At 42.4% G+C, this 22,469-nt stretch overlaps 1 protein-coding gene across 3 annotated transcripts in view; it reads left to right on the forward strand.

Moving 5' to 3' along the window:
• Positions 1–22,469, forward strand: part of PLEKHA8 (pleckstrin homology domain containing A8) — a 79,724-nt gene that overhangs the window by 37,028 nt on the left and 20,227 nt on the right. The window contains exons 13-14 of one of the 3 annotated variants that reach the window (XR_004911580.2): positions 7,391–7,452; positions 12,510–12,585. Coding sequence is in view for 2 of the 3 variants with exons in the window: in XM_036074477.2 (XP_035930370.1) it covers positions 7,391–7,452; positions 12,510–12,707 (260 nt within the window). In the remaining variant the exon portion in view is untranslated. Of the gene's footprint in view, positions 1–7,390; positions 7,453–12,509; positions 12,762–22,469 lie in introns of those variants that run through there. The other 2 variants (XM_036074477.2, XM_036074478.2) reach the window with 2 other exon arrangements.

Genomic DNA, 22,469 nt, shown 5'->3' on the forward strand with positions numbered 1-22,469 from the left:
GATATCCCCTTTCTGCTGTACCTCTGCCCCTAATTCTGTCCTTTTTCTCACCTTCTTTTTACTTGATTTGGAGTCTGGACCCTTCTGAAGAGAGAGGAGACTAGAAGGGGAAATGCTGCTTCGAAATCAAAATAAGCACAGTCAGTCTCAGCTTTTCTTTCCCTCTCTTCCCCTTTCAGCACTATTTTCAATGGGAGGGAAACGAGGGCTGTAAACTTGAGATTTTCATCCTGATGTTCAGGATTATTTCAGAAATTTTCATGATTTAAATCATAGTTTTACTTCTAGGGGTCCCTAGTTTCCTGCCATTGTTCAGTGTAAAGAAAAGTTCTCCTAACCACCCACCCTCCCTTCCAGTTGTAGACACAACAAGCTCTGTGCAAACAAATACAGCTTTATAAGAAGTGTTTGCACATTAACTACGTAGAGCCCATAGGCTCCTTGATGTGGATTTCTCTGGGTCAACAGCTTCTCTTCTCGTTTTGAAATCATAGCCTTTATAAGTAGAACTGATACCTCGTCTGAAATGAGGGAGTTTAGGAATGTAGGTAAAAGAAAGGGTTTATGCCTATATTTATATAGGCAAATTAGCTTGCATGTTTTAGATTCTAAAATTGAATTTGAGTTATTGTAATAGCAGCTACCGTTTATAGACCACCCAGTGTAGAAATGACACTAGGTTCTTGAGAAACATTTCATTTAATCTTACAAATACTCCTTTTTGACAGTGAGTAAACTGAGGTCTAGAGAGGATAAATACCTTCCCAGGGGTCTCAAATCTAGAACAGTGGTTCTCAGAATGGTCCAAGGAGAGCATCTTCATTACCTGCAAACTTATTAGAAATGGAGGCTGCCAGGCCCCACCCAGCACCTGCTGATAAAAGCTCACCAGGGATGGGGCACAGCAATCCATGTTAGCATATCTTTTGGGTGATTCTTTTTTTTTTTTTTTTCCCTTTACAATTCCTCCTTTGGGTGATTCTAATCCAGGTCAAAGTTTGGGACGCACTCAGTAGAGCTAGGACGTTGAGGCTAACCTGTACTAGGCTACATTTTGATTATTTGGGAATTTTGATTGCTTCTGAGTGATTAAAGAATAAACTGGAATAAAAGCACTGAGATTAGTGCCACAGCATCAGTTAATTTTGCCTCCTTTTCAGGATAATTAGCTAGTTCTCCAGTGACAACATTTTTCCTAACTTAGAAACAACAAGGTAGTAGGGATAAATTAAGGATAAACCTTGACTGGCATTCCCAAATTTGAAAACACTGCTTAAAAGGTAGATGTTCATAAATGTTGATAAAACTTGTGTAATCTTAGTGGCCTTGAAAATGAGAGGTGATAATGTAAAAAATCCGAAATGACACAATGGAAACCTTGACATCTATTAAATCTCTGGAGAATATATGTATAGTCATTGTATTGCTGAAGTTCTGTAACCTAGAATGAGTTCCCAGCATCTGGAAAGAGGCCTTAGGCTTTATACTGCCCCCTTTTGCATTTGAACCACCACTTGGATTTCCTGTCATGATGGTCAGAGTGGACTGTGGGGTGGTCTTGTGTCAAGAGCTGCTCTGAACCCTTAAATGTCCTATGGCATTCTCTAGAGTTCGTTCTAAGGGAGGAGTTAGGTCCACAAGGCAGATATGTTGAATGGCCTACCCTCTAGCTGAGCCGCTCCACTCGCAGACGCCACATCAAAAAGAGCTTTTGGAAAGCCTCCTTGTAAGTAGAAGGCAGAAAAGTTGTTCTGGCATTTCATGCACCATTGTACTAAGTGTTACGTGCTCTGCACGGTCCCCTCAGCGGGACAGCATATTGCCGCATCCCTCACCTCAGAATGATTCCATAAATGTCAGGTAAACACTCATCCAACCAAGATCTCTAGCACAGAATGGGAAAATTGGTAATAAGATGCTCAGTTATGTATTTAATATAAAAAGCTTTCCCAGACAAGGAGGGCTGTGTGAGAGAGCTAAAGTCAGAACTCATGACCTGATACTGACAATCAAATCGTAACTTGACTAGTTATTCTGAAAATACTGTGGAAGAGGAATCAAGTCAGGCCCTCTCCCAAACTACTCGCCACATGCACCTTTCTCGAATGGCAGACTCGGCTTATAACACATGTTTTTGTCTTGATGACGCCTAAAGTTAACAAAGGGTGTCTCTGGATACTTGTTTCACTTCTGTCCATTGGTTATTGATTTGGCTTTTCTTCATACAATTCATTTTGCTTGAAGCTTAATCACTATTAAAGAATTCAGTACTTTCCTAGCTAGCTCAGTTTTTTTGTTGTTTATTTTTTTGTTTTATTATAAATATTTCAGATATTTAGCAAATATCTACCACTTGACCAAATATATAAAACAGTTCAGGACTGTACCCATGTACCACCCCTTAATCCTGTTATTCCTTCCATTCTCCAGAGAAGATCTTCATCCTGAATTTGCTATTTATTATTATATAATACATGATCTTATACTTTACTATATATTTATGTATCTATAAATAGCATCTAGAATTGTACTGCATATTTTAAACTCATATACATGGTGTCCCATTGTATACATTATTTTTCACTCAGTTATTATTTTTCAGATTTATTCACTTTCCAACCTCTCCTGGTTCCTAATTCTTGCCAAGGACTGACTGCATAGTTCATTACAGAGCTGGGGTGATTGTCATCTCCTAAACTCAGTGAATGATTGACTCCACCTTTCCCCGCTTTGCTTATCTACTAAGCTCACTCTTAAAACTTAGATTGGCATTTCTCCTTTGTCTTCTCCACAGCCCAAAGTAACTTGACAAATTCTTAGCAATTACAGATTGACAATAGAGAAACACTGTCATATATGCAGTTCCTGGACAGAACAGTTATCTACCAACAGTAATTGAAAAGTTGTTCTCTCTCACGTGCTACAACAGGTTTAGGCATAATCAATCTCTAAATACCTCAGCAAATTTCTGGGGTGCCTGGCTGGCTCAGTCCGTGGAGCAGGTGACTCTTGATCTCAGGGTTGTAGGTTCAAGCCCCACATTGGGTGTAAAGATTACTTAAAAATAAAATCTTTTAATACATGTATACATACATACATACCTCAGCACATTTCTGAGTTACCAGTAAAGAAATCACATTTATTTTGTTCCATAAATAGAATAAGGTTCTAATTCTTGCTGGAAAATGGACATTTTTCATTTTCATTATTTTGTCTCACAAAGAGTGAACATTAGTTTTTTAGAATGGTTTAATGTGACAAGAATACCCCAAGTTCTCATTGTTTTTAGCTTTGTGACCTTGGCCAAGTCGCCATCTCTCTGGGTCTTCGGTTTCTTGTTTTGTAAAAGGAAAAGAATTGGGCAAGGTGATTGTCAAGGCTTCCTACTCAGAAATTTGGATTCAGTCTCTGAGGAACTGACACATCTCAAAGATCTGGGAGAAGGGGATGGGATAATTTATGTCTTTCAGAGGCCAAAAATACTTACAAATTATAGAACACCCGTTATGATAATGAATGGATATTACAGTGAAGATTAATGTATTTCATTATCTAATCTTCTCTAGGTAACCAAAATAGGTCATGCTTAGACTTCATTTTATTTTAATGTAGCCTCATGTGGCAGGGATATTTGCAGCCCTAGAAGTCAGCTAAGGACTTTTGGCAAGTTGCGTGCGCACGCGCCTGTGTGTGTGTGTGTGTGTGTGTGTTAACGAGTTTTCTCTCATTTGTTGGTTTTAAATTGTAAGAGTGGTCTTCCTGGACCTGAGTCAGGACCTAGCCCAAATTTTCTGATTGATTCCTTCTTCTGTTAGACTTGCTGGAGCACATTTTGCACTGTGGCAAACTTGGCAACGTGCAGGCCCAGCAAGGAATGGCTGCCTCGTCTAGGAGGGCCAGGCAGGAGTACACAGATCCTGCTGCTGTACAAACACTCGCCCTTCCTTACACCAGACTGCCCACATTGTTGGGACTCACAGCACCCTTGTTTTCCTGCTCTCCTAAAGAAGACGGCATGGAGAAGGGTTTCTGGGCTTTTTTGAAAGGTTAACTTAAATAGCAACATGTAGGAAAAGTACAGAGCCCCTGAGGTTGGAGTAGCATTGGATCCAGAATCTCTGTAAACAGGTAGATTGTCCAGCAGGAGCGCTTTGGAGCTGAAGACTGAAGGACCAAGACAGCTGCATTTGCTGCATACCGTCAAGAAATGTAAATCTCACCTTGTTACTTCTCTACCACAGTTCCCAACCAAATGATCATGACTGTTAGATCATAGTACAGACTGTGTAGGAAAAAAGACTAAGAGAATATACCCCCAGAATGCCCACTGTGGTTGTCTCTAGGAGGCATGATTATAGGTTTCTTTAGTTCCCTCCTTTTTGTGCTTTCCTTACTTTGAACAATGAGAATGCATTACTTGTGAAATTAGAAAAAAACAGTTAAGTGTTTTATTTTTTAGAAGTGCCACTGGGCCTCCAGTGGGAATTTCAGAATCCTTGGCATGGCATATAAAGGTCCTCACCATTTGGCCCCAGCCCCAGTGATCTTCAGCCTCAGTGAACTACTCCCCATTGCACAGCATGCCCCCATCTCTCACAGCTCCTTGGTGCTTGCAGGCTGCAGCCCCAGCCACCACCCTTCTCTCTGCCCTACCCAGCCTTTGAGACTTCTTTGTCCACATGTCTTCAGGCTGGGTTCGTTTCTGTCTTCTTTTTATTCCTACAGAAAGCACTGTATACACATCTTTAGCAGTTGTCAGTTTACATAATATCACTTTGTTAAATGGCTGGCTCTCATAAGCCCAGGGACTTCCTGAGGGCAATGGACTGACTGATTTTAAAATCACCCAAGGATCTCCCCCACCTTGCACAGTATGGGGTGCGTGGTAGAGCCTCCTTCCATCGTGGATGTCTGCCAGATTTTAATGTCATTGAATTCCATCTATTTATTTATAATGTCATTTAATACTTCACCTAGATTAAGATCACAAGAAATAAAGTATTCCCACTATCTTATCTCTGTGACTCACTTCAGGAGTGAGCACCCATGGACCTGTACAATATCTTGCCAGCCCAAATGACTTCTTGGAAAGGATGGGTGGAAAGTTGATTGTCTTCCTGATTTACCTCAGAGGCGGTGCCTACTATTTTCTGCCCACCTGCACTATCCACTTAGTGGGCCAGCAACCCTTTCTTTGCTAAGGTCTTATACCGCCTACAGTGTCCCTGATACCATCTATCCCCTTGGAGAATCAGATAGACTGTAAGTGTGGCTCACATGGAAGACTTATATCTATGAGCACACCCTAAGTCTATTCAGACTGTTCTAAGAAAAAAATTAAATTGTATCTTGAGTTCTCCTTTAGGCTGTTTGTAAGAGTCTTCTTCATACTTCTTGGGGCTGGCATTTCCACCTGTTCCTAAAACCTTAGATAACCAGAGAAATCTGTTACATTTCAAATGTATAGTCTTATATAAAATACAAATTGTATTTTGTGCAAAGTTGAGTTATGCACAATTGATAGTGGGGTGTGCTAAAAGTATTAATAAAGCCTCATCCAAATTTTAAAAAGAAAAGTTGACAAGAAGTACATGATTTCAAAGCTAGAGGGCTTGAGTAAATTGTAAAATGTGTTTAAGCTGCAGCCACATGGCCAGTAAAATGCAGATATCTGACATCCTTTGGCAGTATTCTGTGAGCCACATTGTTGCTAACTGCATAAACTTGTGGCTGTGGTTCTGGTGTCTGCTTTTCTGTTATCTTAACATCTGCTCTTATAATTTAAAATACTTCTATTATAATGTCACTTAAGCATTGATTAAATGGTGGCACTTATACTGGTGCTGAAACGAGCACATGAAAATACTTAAGTTTGGAATAAAGTTTTCGGGTTTTTTTTTTTTTTTTTAAAGATTTTATTTATTTGATGGGGGGTGGGAGCATAAGCAGGGGGAGCAGGCAGACGGGAGAGGAAGAAGCAGACTGTCCGCTGAGCAGGGAGCCCGATGCAGGGCTTGATCCCAGGACCCTGAGATCATGACCTGAGCCAAAGGCAGATGCTTAACCGACTGAGCCACCCAGGCGCCCCTGGAATAAAGTTTAGATGTGATAAAGCATGAAGAAGAAGGTCAGACAATCCCTGTGATTCCCTGTGCTATTATTTAAGAATGAGCACTCTGTAAACACTGAAGATGCCGCTTAGAAATGAAATGGAGCATTGATACACATGCACTGTGGTGATATAGATCTGTGCCTCCGGAGAATGCATTTCTTCCTGTGGAAAAAACAGTTTTGAATTTTGCAATGTGTTATTCAGATCCTTCAGGAACACATCCCTTGCATAAAATGCAATTATTTTGTTCTTGAGATTTTTTTGTAATTAAAATTATTATATGCCAGTTTTTGAATCTCATTTTAAAACACATTGGAACAAAAATCATAGGTTTTTATCTTTAAAGTCTAGAATATGGTCAAGCAGAGAAAGTCAATTATCATATGGTTTCACTTATTTGTGGAACATAAGGAATAGCATGGAGGACATTAGGAGAAGGAAGGGAAAAATGGGGGGGGGATTTGGAGGGAGAGATGAACCATGAGAGACTATGGACTCTGAGAAACAAACAGGGTTTTAGAGGGGAGGGGGGAGGGGGGATTGGTTAGCCCGGTGATGGGTATTAAGGAGGGCACATACTGCAATGGATCGTGGATCACCACATCAAAAACCAATGATGTATGGTGACTAACATAACATAATAAAATTAAAAAATAAAAATAAAGTCTAGAATATGAATGATTTTCGTTAATAGGTCTCACAAAGTCCTTTATAAGTAACTTAGTAACTTCAAGCCATTCTTTCCATAGTAGTTTTAAAGGTTTCTTGGTTTAATACTGTATATCCAGGGTCATAGGGACACCTAGGACAAACATTTGACATCCCAGAATAGAATGTTAGAATTGAAAAGACACTCAGAGATCAGGTTACAAAGAGGGAAACCGAGAGGACATCTAAGGGACTGACTTAGGGTCACACAGCATTCAGAGAACTGCATTTTTATATTCTTATAGTGTATTTTTTTCCAATATTCTCCCCCCCCCCTTATTTCCTGATATGGATGGGACTTTTCCCACCATGGTAATAGACTGAATTTCAGATACATTTACAAAAGGTAAGAATGGAATTATCTGTTTTTCTTAAAAAAAAAAAAAAATCTGTGTAGGCTTTTTCCTTACTCAAGACTTTTAGGGGCACATAATCTTGTAATTAGACTTTTCTCGTCAGCTCGTAATACCAATAGGATCATGCTACCATGTACTTGAGAAAGGAGGTGCTATAAATAGCACATCAGATTCCGGTGAAATCGTGGTTCATGGAGTTTTTCTTCTTTTCAAGATAACGCATATGGTAAAACATTACGACAGCACCACGGCTGGGTGGTTCGAGGGGTTTTTGCGGTAAGTAATCCTCCTGCTTTCTAATGTTCTGATGGTCACAGCAATATGTTTTGTTTGTTTCGTGTGCATGGCATTTCTGTTTGCTTTGTTCTCAAGAATAAGAACACAGTGTTGTCTATTTAAGTCTGTAGGTCTTTGTTGTATGGAAATGTTGGCAATAAAAAATGTCTAGACTAGAAAAGTCTGTTAGCATGCTTTTCCCTGTCCAGCTCCAGTGACCGTGTGGAGGTTTTGGTTGCCTTTCTGATCAGTGCAGAGATAGGCAGGAAGCTGCCTAAAATTCAGCAGTGATGAGAGACCAGTGGTGCCTTCAAGCTCATAGCTTCCTCTACTGCCCATTGTATTCGGTCCTGTTAATTCTCAGGTTTTAGTTGATTTTTTCTTCTGCTTAGTCAGATTTTATCTTTGAATATTAACTCAGTTGGCTGCACCAGCAGCTAGGGCTCCTGAGAAACCTCTTGTTAGTCAGTTTTTTTCATTGTTGGAGGTGTTTGTCTTCATGTGTTTTGGCTCCTGTTACCCCGCTACTCCTTCCTTCCCAGCATGTTGACCTAAGAAGAACACATACCTGGGAATCCTAGTCCCCCGCACAAATCAAGTAGCCTGCTTTGTAAAATAGCAGGAGTAGAGGCCCCTTTATGTCAGCAGTCCTCAGTGATTCTCCCGTCATCTGAGGAGAGGTCAGCCTGAGGTACACCTGTGAAAAGGTAGAGTCTTGTGTAGACACACTAGCAAACGCCACAGAGTGAGTGTTCCATGGAAGGTCTTAGGTTAGAAATAGCCTGGCACATGTCTTTCACTAATTTAAAGGATAGGAGACATTATTTGCCTGAGGTAAGAACTGTTTAGGTCATGATTTATTAGGGGGTAGGTAAAGAAAGTGGGAAGAATTGACAGTGGAAGAAGTAAAGTTCAGGGAAATGAAATGTGTCTTGAACGCGTGGAGATGACTAGCTCCGTACCCTGGCGCTCATTGCAGTAGGAGCCAGCGCCATTGCAGCTGCAGAGTGCCCACGCTTACCTTCAGTACGTGTGGCATGATCGTCACGAGAGCTGCCACGTGGCTGGTGGACAGCTTTGTGGACCAGGCACAGTGTGAGGTACTTCCACATTCATTATCTTAGCTAATCCTCAGGATGTACTCTCACTGTTCTGCAAGTTCAGAACTGTTCACTCGAGTCCTAGAGTGAAGCTGTGGCAGAGCCCGGGTCTACACCCAGCTCCGCTGTGGGCAGGGCTAGTGCGCATCGCCCGCATCGCCCACATCACCACGCTCTGCACTGCAGGCCGTGATGGAGAGGCTGCCGCCGAGGAGTTAGGCAGGGCAGGGGGTACATTCAGTGATCTCCCCGAGTAAACCGATTGCTGGTAGGTGCCTGAAACCCAGCCTCCCTGGTGAGATGACAAAGCATAAAAACACTGAATTGCCCTATTTGCAAGAAACATAAATGTCTTGTTGTAGTTGCTGTGGTCTAGAAGTCAGAGTTTAATCCTGAAATAGTAATGATCCAAGAGATGTTGCCGACAAGAATGCAAGTGTAGCAGAAAATTTAACCTAAGCAAGAGTCTTTAAGAGGACTTCTTAATTCATAGCGTTTTCCCCAGTATATAGTAATCTAGACTCATAAAAAAAATATAGAAATCATGGAAGAATAGAAAGGGAAAAAATTAAAATGTCCATATTCTCACCACTCCATAATAACCATTTTTAACATTTTTGTGTTTTACCTTCTTAGCTTTTATTTTGTGTATATTTATGTATTCTTTTAATATTGTTCTATCTAATTTTATATTTATCTAAGTATGTATCTCTATAGGTGTTTATAGTTTTATAACTACATGTTACATTTGTAAAATTATTTTGTATACTCTGTATGTGTATGTAAATTTTTTGATATTAGCTTGTAGTATAATTTTGTATTATTTTCCTCCCACTTAACAGATTCTATCATGGCCATTTTTAAATGCCATAAGGGTCTTTGAAAATAATTATTTTTAGTGACTGCATAATATTTCCCTAGTATGGAGGTGCCATGATTTATTTGCCAGTCTTCTGTGTTAGAAATTTAAGCTGTTTCCGAGTCTGTTGTTACAAATACAACAGCATTCATTTACATACATTTTTTACTAAAACTCTTTTATTTCCTAAAAATAGGTTCCTACAAGTGGAATTGTTATGTCTAATACCAAGAACTATTAGAACTTAGAATTTTGAGCACTTGCCATGCACCAGCTGTTAAGTGCTTTACATACAGTTAGTAATTTCATAATTGTAAAGTATGTTCTCTTACCTACCCTGTCATAGACAAAGAAACCTGAGATACAAGAGGTGAAGTAATACACCCAAAGTTAGAGAGGAAGAACATTCTGAAGGCTCTTGATATTATTGCCAATAGTTTTTAATAGTTGTTGGTTTTTAAGAAAATAGATTATGTTGAGCATTTGCCAACAGCCATATGCATAGAAGAGCTAGCTTGGCCCTTCCAGCCTCTCTTCTGTTACTCCGCGAGTCATCCCTACTGTAGAAAGTAGACTGTTTCCCAGTGTGCTAAATGATCAGCAGGGGGCAGAGTCTTTAGCTGCTCTCAGTTGCTCTGGGAATCATCTTCTACACTCCAGGAATTTGAGTCATTTACCAGCCAAATAGTGAACTTTTATCTTTAGGCGGTTGTAATTCACAGGACGGAAGCCCAGTCCAGGCTGTACCCCCAGCATGCATCCTAGCCATTTGTTATTTGACCTTTTGGTTTCCTCTTCAGTTGAGTTCAATCACTGGTTCCCAGGTAGACTTGACTGCATCACAGTCCTCTGGGAACCTTTGAGAAATACATTCTCGAGAAAACTTTTCACAAATTATATTGTACCTAAATACACGTGCAGAGGGCTTGATTTTGTTGTTCTATCAAAAAGTCCAAAAAGGTTATAACAAAAAATAGTCCCTGCCTTCTGGCCACACCTTCCCAGACTCACTTCAAAGAGGCTGCCACTTTCAACTACTGTGACTATTTCTTCCAGTACCTCCATAATCCTAACAATGTTTGCTGTTCTTTTTGGCCTCATCAATTTTAGTCAATAATGTTGACTTTCTGTTATGATTAGAATTTAGCTTTCTTTAGACCTCACTATCACTACCTCCCTTCCCCTGCCTCTACCTTCCCAATATAATTATATCACAAGTTAACATGATGAAGATGAGCCAAAATTCACCATCATTGTGAACCCATAGATGTATCATGTTATCTCTGTTGGTTTTTGTTTTGTTTTCTTGGAGACTTCCCTTCCAGAACTTTCTAAACTCAATGCCAATCTTAATTAGCTATTCAGGCCTGTTGTATTGCTATGACCTAGGACTCTTCTTTACAAGTTTTCCTGTGCTGAATCCCCATCTCACACTAACTTCCCAGGTTTTTTTACTTCCTATTTGTTGATCTAATCCCTTGTTTTAGTGGTGTCTTCTAGTAGCTTCCTAAAAATGGTACAAGGGAGCTAAACTTCTGAGTTCCTGCATGCCTGAAAATGTCTTTATTCTGCCCTTCTTTTCTAGAGCGATGCGTTGGTTTATGTAGAATTCTAGGTTAATAACAATTTTCTCTTAGAATTTTGAAGGCAGTCCTCTGTTGTTCTTCAGCTTCCACTGTTACTGCTGTAGAATCTAAGGACATTCTAGTTCCTGTTCCATTGTATATAAACTGCCCCTCACCCCCGTGATGCTTCCAGGATCTTTATCCCCACAGTCTAAAATTTCATGATATTCTCCTTTTAGTCTTTATCATTCATTATGCTGAGTACTGGGTAGGTCTTTAAATCTGAAGACTCATATCCTTCAGTTCTAGGAGATTTTCTCACATTATTTTTTAGATAATCACCTTCCCTTCATTCTCTGCTCTCTCCCATATACTTCTACCATTATTTGAGTATTTGGTACATGTTAGAAAGTGGGCTAAATATGTCATACGTATTCCATTAATCTTTCAAATAAGGAAAGTGGTACCAGTCCTCTTCTACAGATGAGGAAATGGAGGCTCTAAGAGGTTAAGCAGCTTGCTTAAATTTCTCAAGCTAACATGTGAAAGATTTGGGATTCATGTCTAGGTCTCCTTCACCCAAGCCTGTGCTTTAACCACTGCATGATCATGCCAGTCACTCTCCAATTGCAAAAGGGCAGTGGCTTGATTGTCAAAGACTTTTAAAGAATAAGGAAGCTCAAGAAGAGTGTAGAGTAAGTAATTCAAGATTCCAAAGTCTCCAGAGCTGTCAGCAGAGCCAAGCCAGTGGATCCCAGACAGCAGATTTTGGCAAGCTTAGGGAAGAGCTGGCCTACAAAGGGAAGAGAGCTATCCAGAGCCTAGGAACTATTCCACCAGGAAAGTGGTACGGTGTGGCAACATGGTTGAAAAACACACAGAGTCGCTCCTAAGTTCAGACCCTGGCTCTGACACTCATTAGCTATATAATGTTCATCTGTAAAATAGGGATATCTACTGCACAGCGTCCTTATACACATTAACTGGGATAAAATATGTTACAGCATCAGTGCACAAACAAACAACAAGTGTGAGCTCCCTTCCCTTTTAGAAAATATTCAAGGGTGCAGAGGAAATATCCATGTGGGGAAAAAGAGAGATAGGCAAAGAAGCCTCTATGGAGATGGGACACAAATGAGTGAGGGGCCCTGGAAGGCTGGCCATGTGGGAACACGACTGTGGGAGCAACATGCATGCGGTGGATTCTGAGGATGCAGAGGGAATAGTCTGGATCACACTGGGCATGAGGAGGGAGCTTTCCTCAAACTTGTTTCTCTCAGCACTCCCTGATTTGTTGGCATCGTTCATCCCCAGGATGGCCCAATACACACTTGCTTCTTCCAGCCTTAGCATTTGTTGTGTTGGTGTTTGAAATATAATTTTAGCGTGCATGGATTGGAAGGGTATATTCCTTGCTCTCCTCATCGCTGTGTATGTGTGTGAGTGTGTGTGCACATGTGCACTTGTGCATAAGAGGACGGCGGGCAACAACAGGAGACATGCTGCGGATTCTCACGGGCAGTTCTTTTGCAGTTAGCTCTGAGGGCAGCTCCATCCTATGAAGATTTTGTCGCCGCATTAACCATAAAGGAAGGCGACCACCAGAAAGCAGCTTTCAGTGTTGGGATGCAGAGGGACCTCAGCCTTTACCTCCCTGCCATGGAAAAGCAGCTGGCGATCCTGGACACTTTATACGAGGTCCACGGACTGGAGTCTGACGAGGTGGTATGATGCCTGCAGGACCGCGCCGCCTCCTAACTTCAGGGAATAAAGTCTGCTAAAGTGTTTTGTTGCCCTGCTTAATTTCCAGCAGCAGCTTCAGCCCTCTCCAACCCCTTCCTTGGGGGGATGGAGAGAAGGAGGCAAAGCCTAGTGCTTTTATATATAATTTTTTTAAATGCGTATGTCTTTTGTGTGTTTAAAAATCAAGGTGCTATATATTTCAGTTCAAAGGGCCTCCTGGAAACCAAATCATAGCTGTTCTATTAGAATTGAACAGCAAGTTGTAAGAGCAGATTTAACAAATGAATTTGTCAGTATTGTGTTTTGTTTTTACCTTTTACTTTTAATGAGCCTCCCAAACCCAAGCTGAAGATGAGCAAATTCTGTATCAAGGAATATAACACATAGCCAGTGTTTCAGTCAACTTAGACTAAAAACTGGGGGGAAGCTAAGTCCCCTTGTTGAAGCTATTGAAATATAGAGTCTGGTGTTCCTAGGCATTCACAGAATACTCTTCTCCATGGCTTTGTAGGCAAGAAGAGCTTGTGTCGTCCAGGTGTTCGGGGCACTGGTGTGGGCCTGTCAGTGTGGGAGGAGGAAGACACAAGGAGTGCCATCCCTGTTTATGTGAGGGGAGACTCTGGCTCCTAAGGGATGAGTGGTGCTCTAACCCCAAGGCAGCGAAGCGACATGTCATCTGTGATGACCCCTATCTAGTGCCCACACTTTGCCAGCATGCTTTCCCATGTGTCATCTGAATTGGACATTACAGTGAAACTGTGACATCCAGGCTTGTTATCCATTTCAAAAGTGAGGTTGAGAGGTTGAGGGATTTGCTCGCAGTCACACAGCTTCTAGTTAGAGGATGCAGGTCATTGCAGAGTGTGATCTGGACCACTTCCGCATCAAAGTCACACGGAGGGCTTCTTCAAAAAGCAACTTCCCCGGCCTCACCCCGACCTGAAGAACCAGAATAGTGGGGGTGGGACTTAGGGATCTGCATTTGAATAAACTTTACGGGTGATTCTCCTGCACCCAGGGTTGAAGAACCACAAGATTGAATTCTAGTTGAAATTCTAATTTACAGGACTCCCCATCTTCTGCATGAACTAAATGATAGGTTCTTCTTTTCCCAGAGAGGAAGATGCTTTCATCGAAATAGTTAAAGGGAGAGCGAGAAGTGGAGCAAGTTTACTCACAGTTTTCTTGATTGCATGGGCCGCAGCACCCAACCAGCAGGCGTGGACGTTGCACTCAGGGACCATGGTTTTGAATGTGCCGTCTGACCAATCTCGGGATGATTGCCAGTCGTGCAGGGCAAGCCAGCTACAGCTGCTTATCAAGCTCAAAAGCTTTGGGACTGTGTCTGAATTGAAAGGTAGGATTTAAACTTGCATCCAGCAGTGCTGGGTAGGCATTCTCCTGAAGAGTGTGTGATGCCAGGAGACGCTAGTAGGCCAAGCTGCCGTGAATGGGTGTGGGCAGGAAGTCATGGTGGCTGTCCCACCTGGGGCTGCTTCCTTCTAGAAGAGAAGTTCCAGCAGGAGGTAGTGCCCCAGAGTAGAAGGGGAGCTCCTTCAAAGGGCACAGGTGAATGCTACCTGAACAGCTTCAGATGATGCTTTTCCTAGGGCAAAGAGAACCCTCTCTTTAGGCAGAGGTTGATGCAGAGAGGGGTTTTGATTTTGTCTTTTGTTTGTCTTTAAACAAATTAGCATTTATTTAGCTCAGGTTAATGAAACAGGTACTCCAGTCACTAAGGACTTCCGGAAAATGCTTAAACTTAGAAAAACAAATGTTTTAGGGCTGGGGAAAAAGGTGCTAAAATAATACTGATTCTTTTGTATTTTAGCACTTGCTGTTGGTGTCATTCCCCCTCGCCTCCATGAGTAGTTAGCGTGGATCTCCTCTGGTTAGTGTGAGTATGATGGCAGAACTAGAGGATAATTCCGACTTCCTGCCCCTGACTTAGCCTTCTAAAAGGGAAAAAGAAAAAAACAGCCAGTTCTTGCTTGATCCTTGGCTGGGGACACTTTAGGCATTGTGTGGTTGGGAGGGGCTGCCCCTGGGAGACTGTAAGTATCTGTCCTGAGCAACTGCTGCTGCCCCCTTTCACCTCAGGTGACCTCGCGTGGGCTCCTGGAGAAGGGGCTGCCACACTGAAAACACCACAAATTGGCCGCCAAGGCTCCCAGTACACACAGAAAGCTGCTCGGCATGGCCCTTTCACATTTATTAGGTACTGCCTTGGTTTATAGAGCTCCGTTTTCTGGGGAAGAAGGGTTTAATATTCTCTAGGATCCTTGGGAACCCAGATCAGGATAGCTTGAATAACTTGAGTAGCTTGTATTTTGTACTCCACCTTTTCGCACTCCTGTAGAAAGGGGGTAAGGTTTTTGACAGGTATTTTCCTTTCTGGAGCATGTTCAGTTTGCCTGAGATTTATAAAGCTCGGAGGGTCCTAAATAAAAGCTTAGATTAGGTGATATCCTAGGTGATAAATGCAACTTGGCCGGAAGTTTGGCACAGTCTGACCTTCCTCCTGGATCTATGGTGGTAGCTTCTAGTTCAAGTACTACTATGCAGGTACTGCCTAAGATGGGAACAAAGAGAAAAGATAGTAAGACCTTTTCTCTGTGCTCCTCCAAGATTTCTGGGACATCTCAGCTTTCTTTCCCCCCAGACAGTGAGAGGAGATGAAAACACTAGTATGCTTGTGGACAGAGGAATCACCTTGCTCTCATTGCTCAAAACATTTTTAGGAGTCCTTTTTTAGAGTAACCTTTAGAGAGATCCTGAAGAAAAAGGTAATTTGTCTTCTAGGTATCAGTAGAAGCTAAGAAGTAACATTTGGATAATCCCTTACAAAGTGCTTGCAAACACAGCATCTCATCATGTGTGCACCTCTCCCCACAGGAGAGGCCAGACTTGACACGTAGGAGGGATCAATGTATATTTGTCCAACGGAACAAAATCCTTTCTGTGATGGCAATTTTTTTGTCCTTTGAAAGTAAATTTGATTCATTATAGCTAATCCTGGTGAAAAATGTTAAGTTGGAGGGATACCCTTTGGGGGCAAAACCAACTTATGACTGTGAGATGGAGATGATTTTCTTGTCAGCTCTTGATCCGGCCCTGCAGGGAGTTCTAGAAGCAGGGCTCTCAGGATGTGGAACATCTCAGTCCCTGGGGAATGGACTTTGAAAGGTGGTGTTCATTAGGATGTGTAAGTAGTGGCTTGAGGCACCTTGTCATCACTATATGCATGTCATTCCGAACATAAAGCTTCCTCAAATGTCGGTTTGCACGAAAAGGGATAGCTGAGCCTCACCGCTTCCCTCTCCTGTTTTCTTTTACGAAAGATTGCCAGCAGAGCCCCTCCGAGCACCAAATCCATCGCCCATCTTAGCTGTTCTGCCCCATTCCTCGGCAGCATCCCCTAATGCGTTTGGGGAGCACCTGGTACAGACCTAGCCCCGGGTGAGGTGTCCAGTCAGTGCGGATTCTGTTCCCCTCTTGGACTTCCGGAGCTTCTTTAAAGACCCTCCGTTCCCATTTGTAGCTGTAAAGCAGGTGGCCGCCGTGTGCGGAAAGTGACCTCTCTGATGAGCGCTGCTGGAAAAGTGTGCAGGCTTCTCTTTTTGATTCTTAATTGGATATATGTGTATTTCCCAAAAGTTAATGCTTTCAACTTTATATTTTCGGAACAGTGCTTTTAATTAAGAAAAATACATGGTAGGAGCCAGTAAATAGAGTACACCTTTCTTTATTAAATTTGAGATAAGGGAGCTGAAGTAAGAGGCATCGTATTAAGGAGATGTAATCTGATGATGAAAGTCATACATGTGAAGAAACATCTAAGGCAGTAGAAAGAGTCGGAAGGTCATGAGCAATATAAGATGATGTGAGGCAACTTTCTGAAAGAAAACTATTTTTATGGGTTTTTTTTCTATTTAAATGACTACATCCCACGAGAAGTTGTTTACTTAATGGTGCATTTCTGAATCATTGATTAAAATCAGTTGTTCTGGTTTTAGTCCTAGGTTTTACAACTCTTCAGCTTCCCTATTCTTATGTTTTGTGTTGTTTTTTTTTTTTTAAGGTACCAACCTTTTTTACATTTTTAGATTTAGAATTTGTAAGTGAAGTATTTTTTAAGCCGTGTTCTGTTAGCTGAGCTGGAGCGTTTGGTCTTAGAGGGCCTGGCTTCAGATGCCCTCTGTGGTCTCATACAGGCTGTGCGGCAGCGGCGGTGTGTACGCTAAACCTGTGTCCCTGGGAAGCGCATGTCGAGGGCTTTATGTAGAACTACGTTCTGCCTCTGGATGTCCCTTTGTAACCTGCAGTTGCTTACTCAGGGCTTTCATAGTAATGACATCAAAAGATACTCAGTAGCTGTCTAATGGTATTTTAAGACTGCTTATCAATTATAAGGTTGTTAGGGATCCATTCAATAACTCCATGAACATACTGTTCACCAGACCCTCTCTGTAAGCGCTCCGGTCCCCGCCCTGTCGCAGCCAGTAGTCGTGTGTGCCGAGGCCATTTGCGTGATTTCTCGCTGCCCTGCTGCGCTGAGGGACTCCAGGGCATGATTCAGTGGTCAGTGGTGGTACAGTTGACGCATGCATGGGTCTTCCTCCTCCACTGTCTTGATATAGCCTTTCATTAAAAGGAAAAAAACCGGGGCGCCTGGGTGGCTCAGATGGTTGAGCGTCTGCCTTCGGCTCAGGTCATGATCTCAGGGTCCTGGGATCGAGTCCCGCATCGGGTTCCCTGCTCAGTGCAGAGCCTGCTTCTCCCTCTCCCTCTACCACTCCCTCTGCTTGTGCTCTTCTGTCTATCTCTCTGCCAAATAAATAAATAAAATCTTTAAAAAAAAAAAAAAAAAAGGAAAAAAACCTACCACTACTCTGTAATGCAAAAGTTTGCAAGATTTTTTGGTTTCCCTTTTTAGTCACTTCTCTTTCAGAGTGAACAGATGTTTTCAGCTAAGCTATGTGAGAACACAAGAAAGAAATCCTGCTTGTTTTGAGCACCATTCTTTCTATTACATAGATTTTAAAGTGTGGTCAGTATTTCCTCCCTGTACTTTATAAACAGCAACCACCCTGGGATGGCTGGCACTCCTTGGGAAATGGATGACGTCACAGACTCCTGTGTACGTGTCTCTCCATAGGTGTGTGTGGAGTCAGGGATGACAGGAAGGGTGATAGAAGTATTCTGTTGCTTCCCAGAAGGCTAATGAGCCAGTGTCATGGCATGTTTGATGTCTGAGTCCCCAGTGTCATGACAGTTTCACTAGAATGTCAGTAAACAGCCCAACTACCTCACGTGAAATTGGCTGTGGACAATCTGTGTCAGATGAGACATGCATTTAAGGTTGACTTAGTCTGGTTAGTAGATTGAACAAAATGATGTCTCTATAAAGAAGAAAAACATTAGACCAGATGCCAAAGGCTACAATGTACATAGATTTCCTCGGATTAATTTTGTAAGTCAGTGTTGAATTCCAGCCCCAGTATTCTTATCTCGAGTGTTTGTGGTCTCATAGATCCGTGCACTTTGAATACCTGTCACATGCAGTCTTGTGTTAACTGTCCTTGTCCTGAAACGTTTTGAATGAGCAGCATAATGACAGTAGAAAGCAAGTGTCAAGTAGTTTGTTGGTTTGTTAATTTTAATGGGCCTTTACTTAGAATATAATGTGTCGGAGCCACTGGGGACCAACCAGTGAATGAGAATTTCATGTTTAGTGTTCATGTAAAACTCTGTCCAAGTTCTTACTCTATATCTTGTGGGGAGGGTTTTACTTTTTTTGCAAAAATGTTTGAAAACATCTGTCAGATTTTATATTCGTTAGTTATAATAAACTTATTTTTAAAGTATTTTATCAAGTGCTTCTCTTAAAGGTGTTTGTGTGCATTTCTGCTTAATTGAATAAGCCAATTATAAGTATCATTTGTGGAACACATACTGTTTGCCAGGCATCATTTTAAGCCCTTTACAATATGAACACATTTAATCGTCCTACTCTCTCTGTAAGGCCAGTACTGTTTTATCTTCAAATCACAGATGAGAACACTGAGGTGTAGACTGAGGGAAGCCCCTGACCTAAGATCCCACAGCTGTTAGGGAGGAGAGCCAGGCTACAAACTCAAGCAGCCTAGCTCCAAAATCTATATAAAACTGGTTAAAACCGGGCGCCTGGCTGGCTCAGTTGGTTAAGCATCCAACTCTTGGCTTCGGCTCAGGTCGTGATCTCAGGATTGTGGATCAAGCCCCGTGTCAGGCTCCGTGCAGCAGGAGTTTGCTTGGATATTCTCTCCCTCTGCCCCTCCTCCCCACACTTGCGCTCTCTCTCTTTCTCTCTAATGCAAATAAATAAATATTAAAAAAAAAACTGGTTAAAACCTAAACAAAAATTAATTTTTGAAGCACCAGAAGACCTCTGTAATGGCATTGCCCTGGGTGTTCCTAGCATTCGAGAAAGACTAGCTCCTTTCATGGTGGCTGTATTCTTTGGCCTGGTTTAATTCTGTTTTCAGAGAAACCACAAATGCAGAAGAGAAAGATGAGTTTGCTATGCATAATATTTGAGTGGTTTTGTGATTAATAAGTTTACATTCCATAGTCGATACTTCTTGGCCTAAATCATTCAATGCCAAAGTAGGGTTGAACCTGTTGGGTTTTCTGTCTCATACACTTGTTGGCGGATGTTAAGATACCTGCAGATATAGATAGATCTGCATGGCTGGTGATGGGGTGCTGCCTTGTCCACGGAGAGAAGCTTCCCATGTATTGCCCACATGAGGCCTCCTCTCCAGCCACCTCTTTAAATACATGAGCCAAGCCAATTAGAAGTGGAGGAAGCAGGACGGAAGGAAGAGAAGAAAGTGAAGAAGTGAAGTGTGGTGGGTACTTGAGCGCAAGGAGTCGGCTGGAGTGGCCATGTTGAGCCATACGCAAGAGAAGCAAGTCCCACTGAGGAACTGTGTAGTCACCAGGGCACCCACAAACTTTCTCTGAAGGCCGCCTTTCCCTTTCTGGAGGCCTACTTTCCTGCCCTGGGATTCCTCCCCTGGAGAAACCTGGACCTTTACCACACAGCCCCAACCCTTTTGCTTACACCACCTCTGGTGGGCTTCTGTCCCTTGAAACATCACTGTGATGAGCATGTGTGTCTTTGTTCCACACCGAATATGGGCAAATCTTAAAGAAAAAACAAAGTGACATTCGTTGAAGAGCCACCACCACTGTCCTCCTTGCTGTATAAAATGGGAGTACCTGTCCATACCTGAAGTCAGTCTGTACGAGCTCTGCTTATAGTTATAGGCACATCCCCCACAGAACCCTGGGAGCTTTCTTGTAATGGCTCTGTTCTTAGAAATCTTAAATGTCCGTACTGCCAGAGATGGCTGTGTGAGGACCAGCTATCTCTCTTCTGTCTCCACCATACCTACCAGGAGCAGTGCGCTCAGCTCCACCCTCTGGAGTACTTGGGAGCCATGAAAAGTTAAGCTTCCTGGAGGATGAACAAAGGTGTGTTCAAAAAGAGACCATGTTTGGATATCTGTCCTGAGTTCTAGTGGGTAGGAGAGTAGAGCAGCCTCGATCATGAGGAACCAGCTACAGAGAGGCTACATCTGCTGTTTGCTATTCCAGAATCTGAATACCGGTACATTTTCTGTCTGTTCTAATATTCTACAATAACATGGGTTCACCTGGAAAATCTGTGCTTAGTGGCCATGATGAAGAAACCAAAAGAGGAATTAGGACTGGTACCATCCTAGAGTTGATATTTTTATTTGTTCTTACATTCGTATGTGTCAATCAGATGCCTGAGACCTTTTATACAAGCACACATCATATGTGTATTTGCATTTTCACACACACACACACACACACACACACACACACACACACAGTGACATTCATCATCACCACCCTTCTTTCCAGAGGCACAAAATGGAGAAATGGAGATGCCGCCTTTGGAGCAGGGTGGTTCAAGTTGATAGAGAATTGATGAGTGTGGATGGTCTGACGTCAGCACTGGGGACACAAACCACATTTGGGCGGTTTGCTGGGTAATCACATCTCCTTTTTCAGAGAACAGAACTGTCACATCATTGCTAACACTGAGTGTGTGGCCAATTTTAGGGCTTTTTGCTTTGGCTTGACAGTCTAAGTTGTCGAAAAGTTTTTAGATGTTTTAAAATCTTGCTTCAGGGTTCTGCATGAGATCACTTTCGACAGTCCCCCTCACCTTTCCCCTGACCGTTACATGTCACTGACCAAACCTTCCCCTGGGGTTTGTGAATCACAGGGGCACATGGGGTGACTTTCTGCCTGGTTCTTCCTGATTGAGACCTGGCTCTCTACTCCCTTTCTTGCAAACATGCTAAATGCGTTCATCTCCAGATAGCAGCCTCCTTAAATTACACTTCAGGTGCAGGTCGCTCACCTGGGCTGTGGTCTTGAGCTCCAGCCAGACCTGATCTTCCACCCTTGGATGTCCTACCTTCCTCTGAAAGCCCAGGTCCAAACTTGGTTGCCACTTAAGCTTTGCCATTTAAGTCAGTAGCATCACCATGATGCCAGTCTCTCGGGCAGGAAATTCAGACGCCCTGAGCTCCTGCCTCACGTCCGCTCTCTCCACCCAGTTGGTTATGAAGACCTGCCTCAGCCTCCGAACTCCAATGGCTATAGCCTCAACCTCTGAGTTCGGTGATCTTTCAGCGTGTCTGCTACTGCCTTCCAAATCTGAAAACATTTTACTATGACTCCATGCCGTGGTTCAAGTTCCTTCACAAACTTGGAATGCCTTTCCCCTGGCCCCTTCCTCAAAGCCCAGATTGAACCTCTCCTCAAAAACTGTCCCCAACAATAAATCCCAGCCATCAATTTCACCTCAACACCTCCTGCATTTTTAAATAATACCACATAAGTTAGAACTTAGGGATGGGAAGCGTGACTCCAGGGGAGTTAGACTAATTCTTTGGTGTCCGTTTTTGTTTATTGGTTGTAGCACCTTCCTCACTAAATCCTGAACTTCACCTTGTCCAAGTCAGAATTCCAGCACCCGACAGTGCCTTCCTTGCCCATGGGAGGATTCTAGAACTGTCTTTGAAGTTGGGCATTACCTCACACAGTGCTCGCCTGGTTCCTCCAGATGTCTTAGTTCCATTATCCAGCTAGATAAAAATACTTGAAGCAAAACCATACACATCTCTTCTTTCCTTTGCTACTCAAGAAATACTCTGAGTCCCTGACCAGAGTATAAATAATTTGTTTTTTATATTTTGCCTTTGTTAATACAGGTATAAAATGTTTTCTAAATGGTGCTTATGTGTATCAAATTATGAACAATTAGAAGACAAAGTCCAGCTCATGGTTTTCAGCTCTGCTTGTACGTTTAAATAAATCACTAGAAAGACTTAAACAAACAAGCAAATAAAAACACTGATGTCTAAGCCCCTCCTGATCACTTAAATCAGGCTCTGAAATGCAGCCTGTCACTAGTATTGGTAAAATCTCCCCGGTGATTCTGATATGCAGCCCAGATTGAGAACCCAGAGTTTCTGGTTTAGATGTTTAAAATTATGCTTTGGGGAGCACATGGCTGGCTCACTCGGTAGAGCATGTGACCCTTAATCTCAGAATCCTGAGTTTAAGCCCCACATTGGGCATGGAGCCTAGATAAAAAAAAAATTTAAAGATTTATTTATTTATTTTAAAGAGTGTGGGGGGGAATGGGCAGAGTAAGAGGGA

Source organism: Halichoerus grypus, chromosome 12 (genome assembly GCF_964656455.1).
Source record: "Halichoerus grypus chromosome 12, mHalGry1.hap1.1, whole genome shotgun sequence".
Taxonomy (NCBI): Eukaryota; Metazoa; Chordata; class Mammalia; order Carnivora; family Phocidae; genus Halichoerus; species Halichoerus grypus.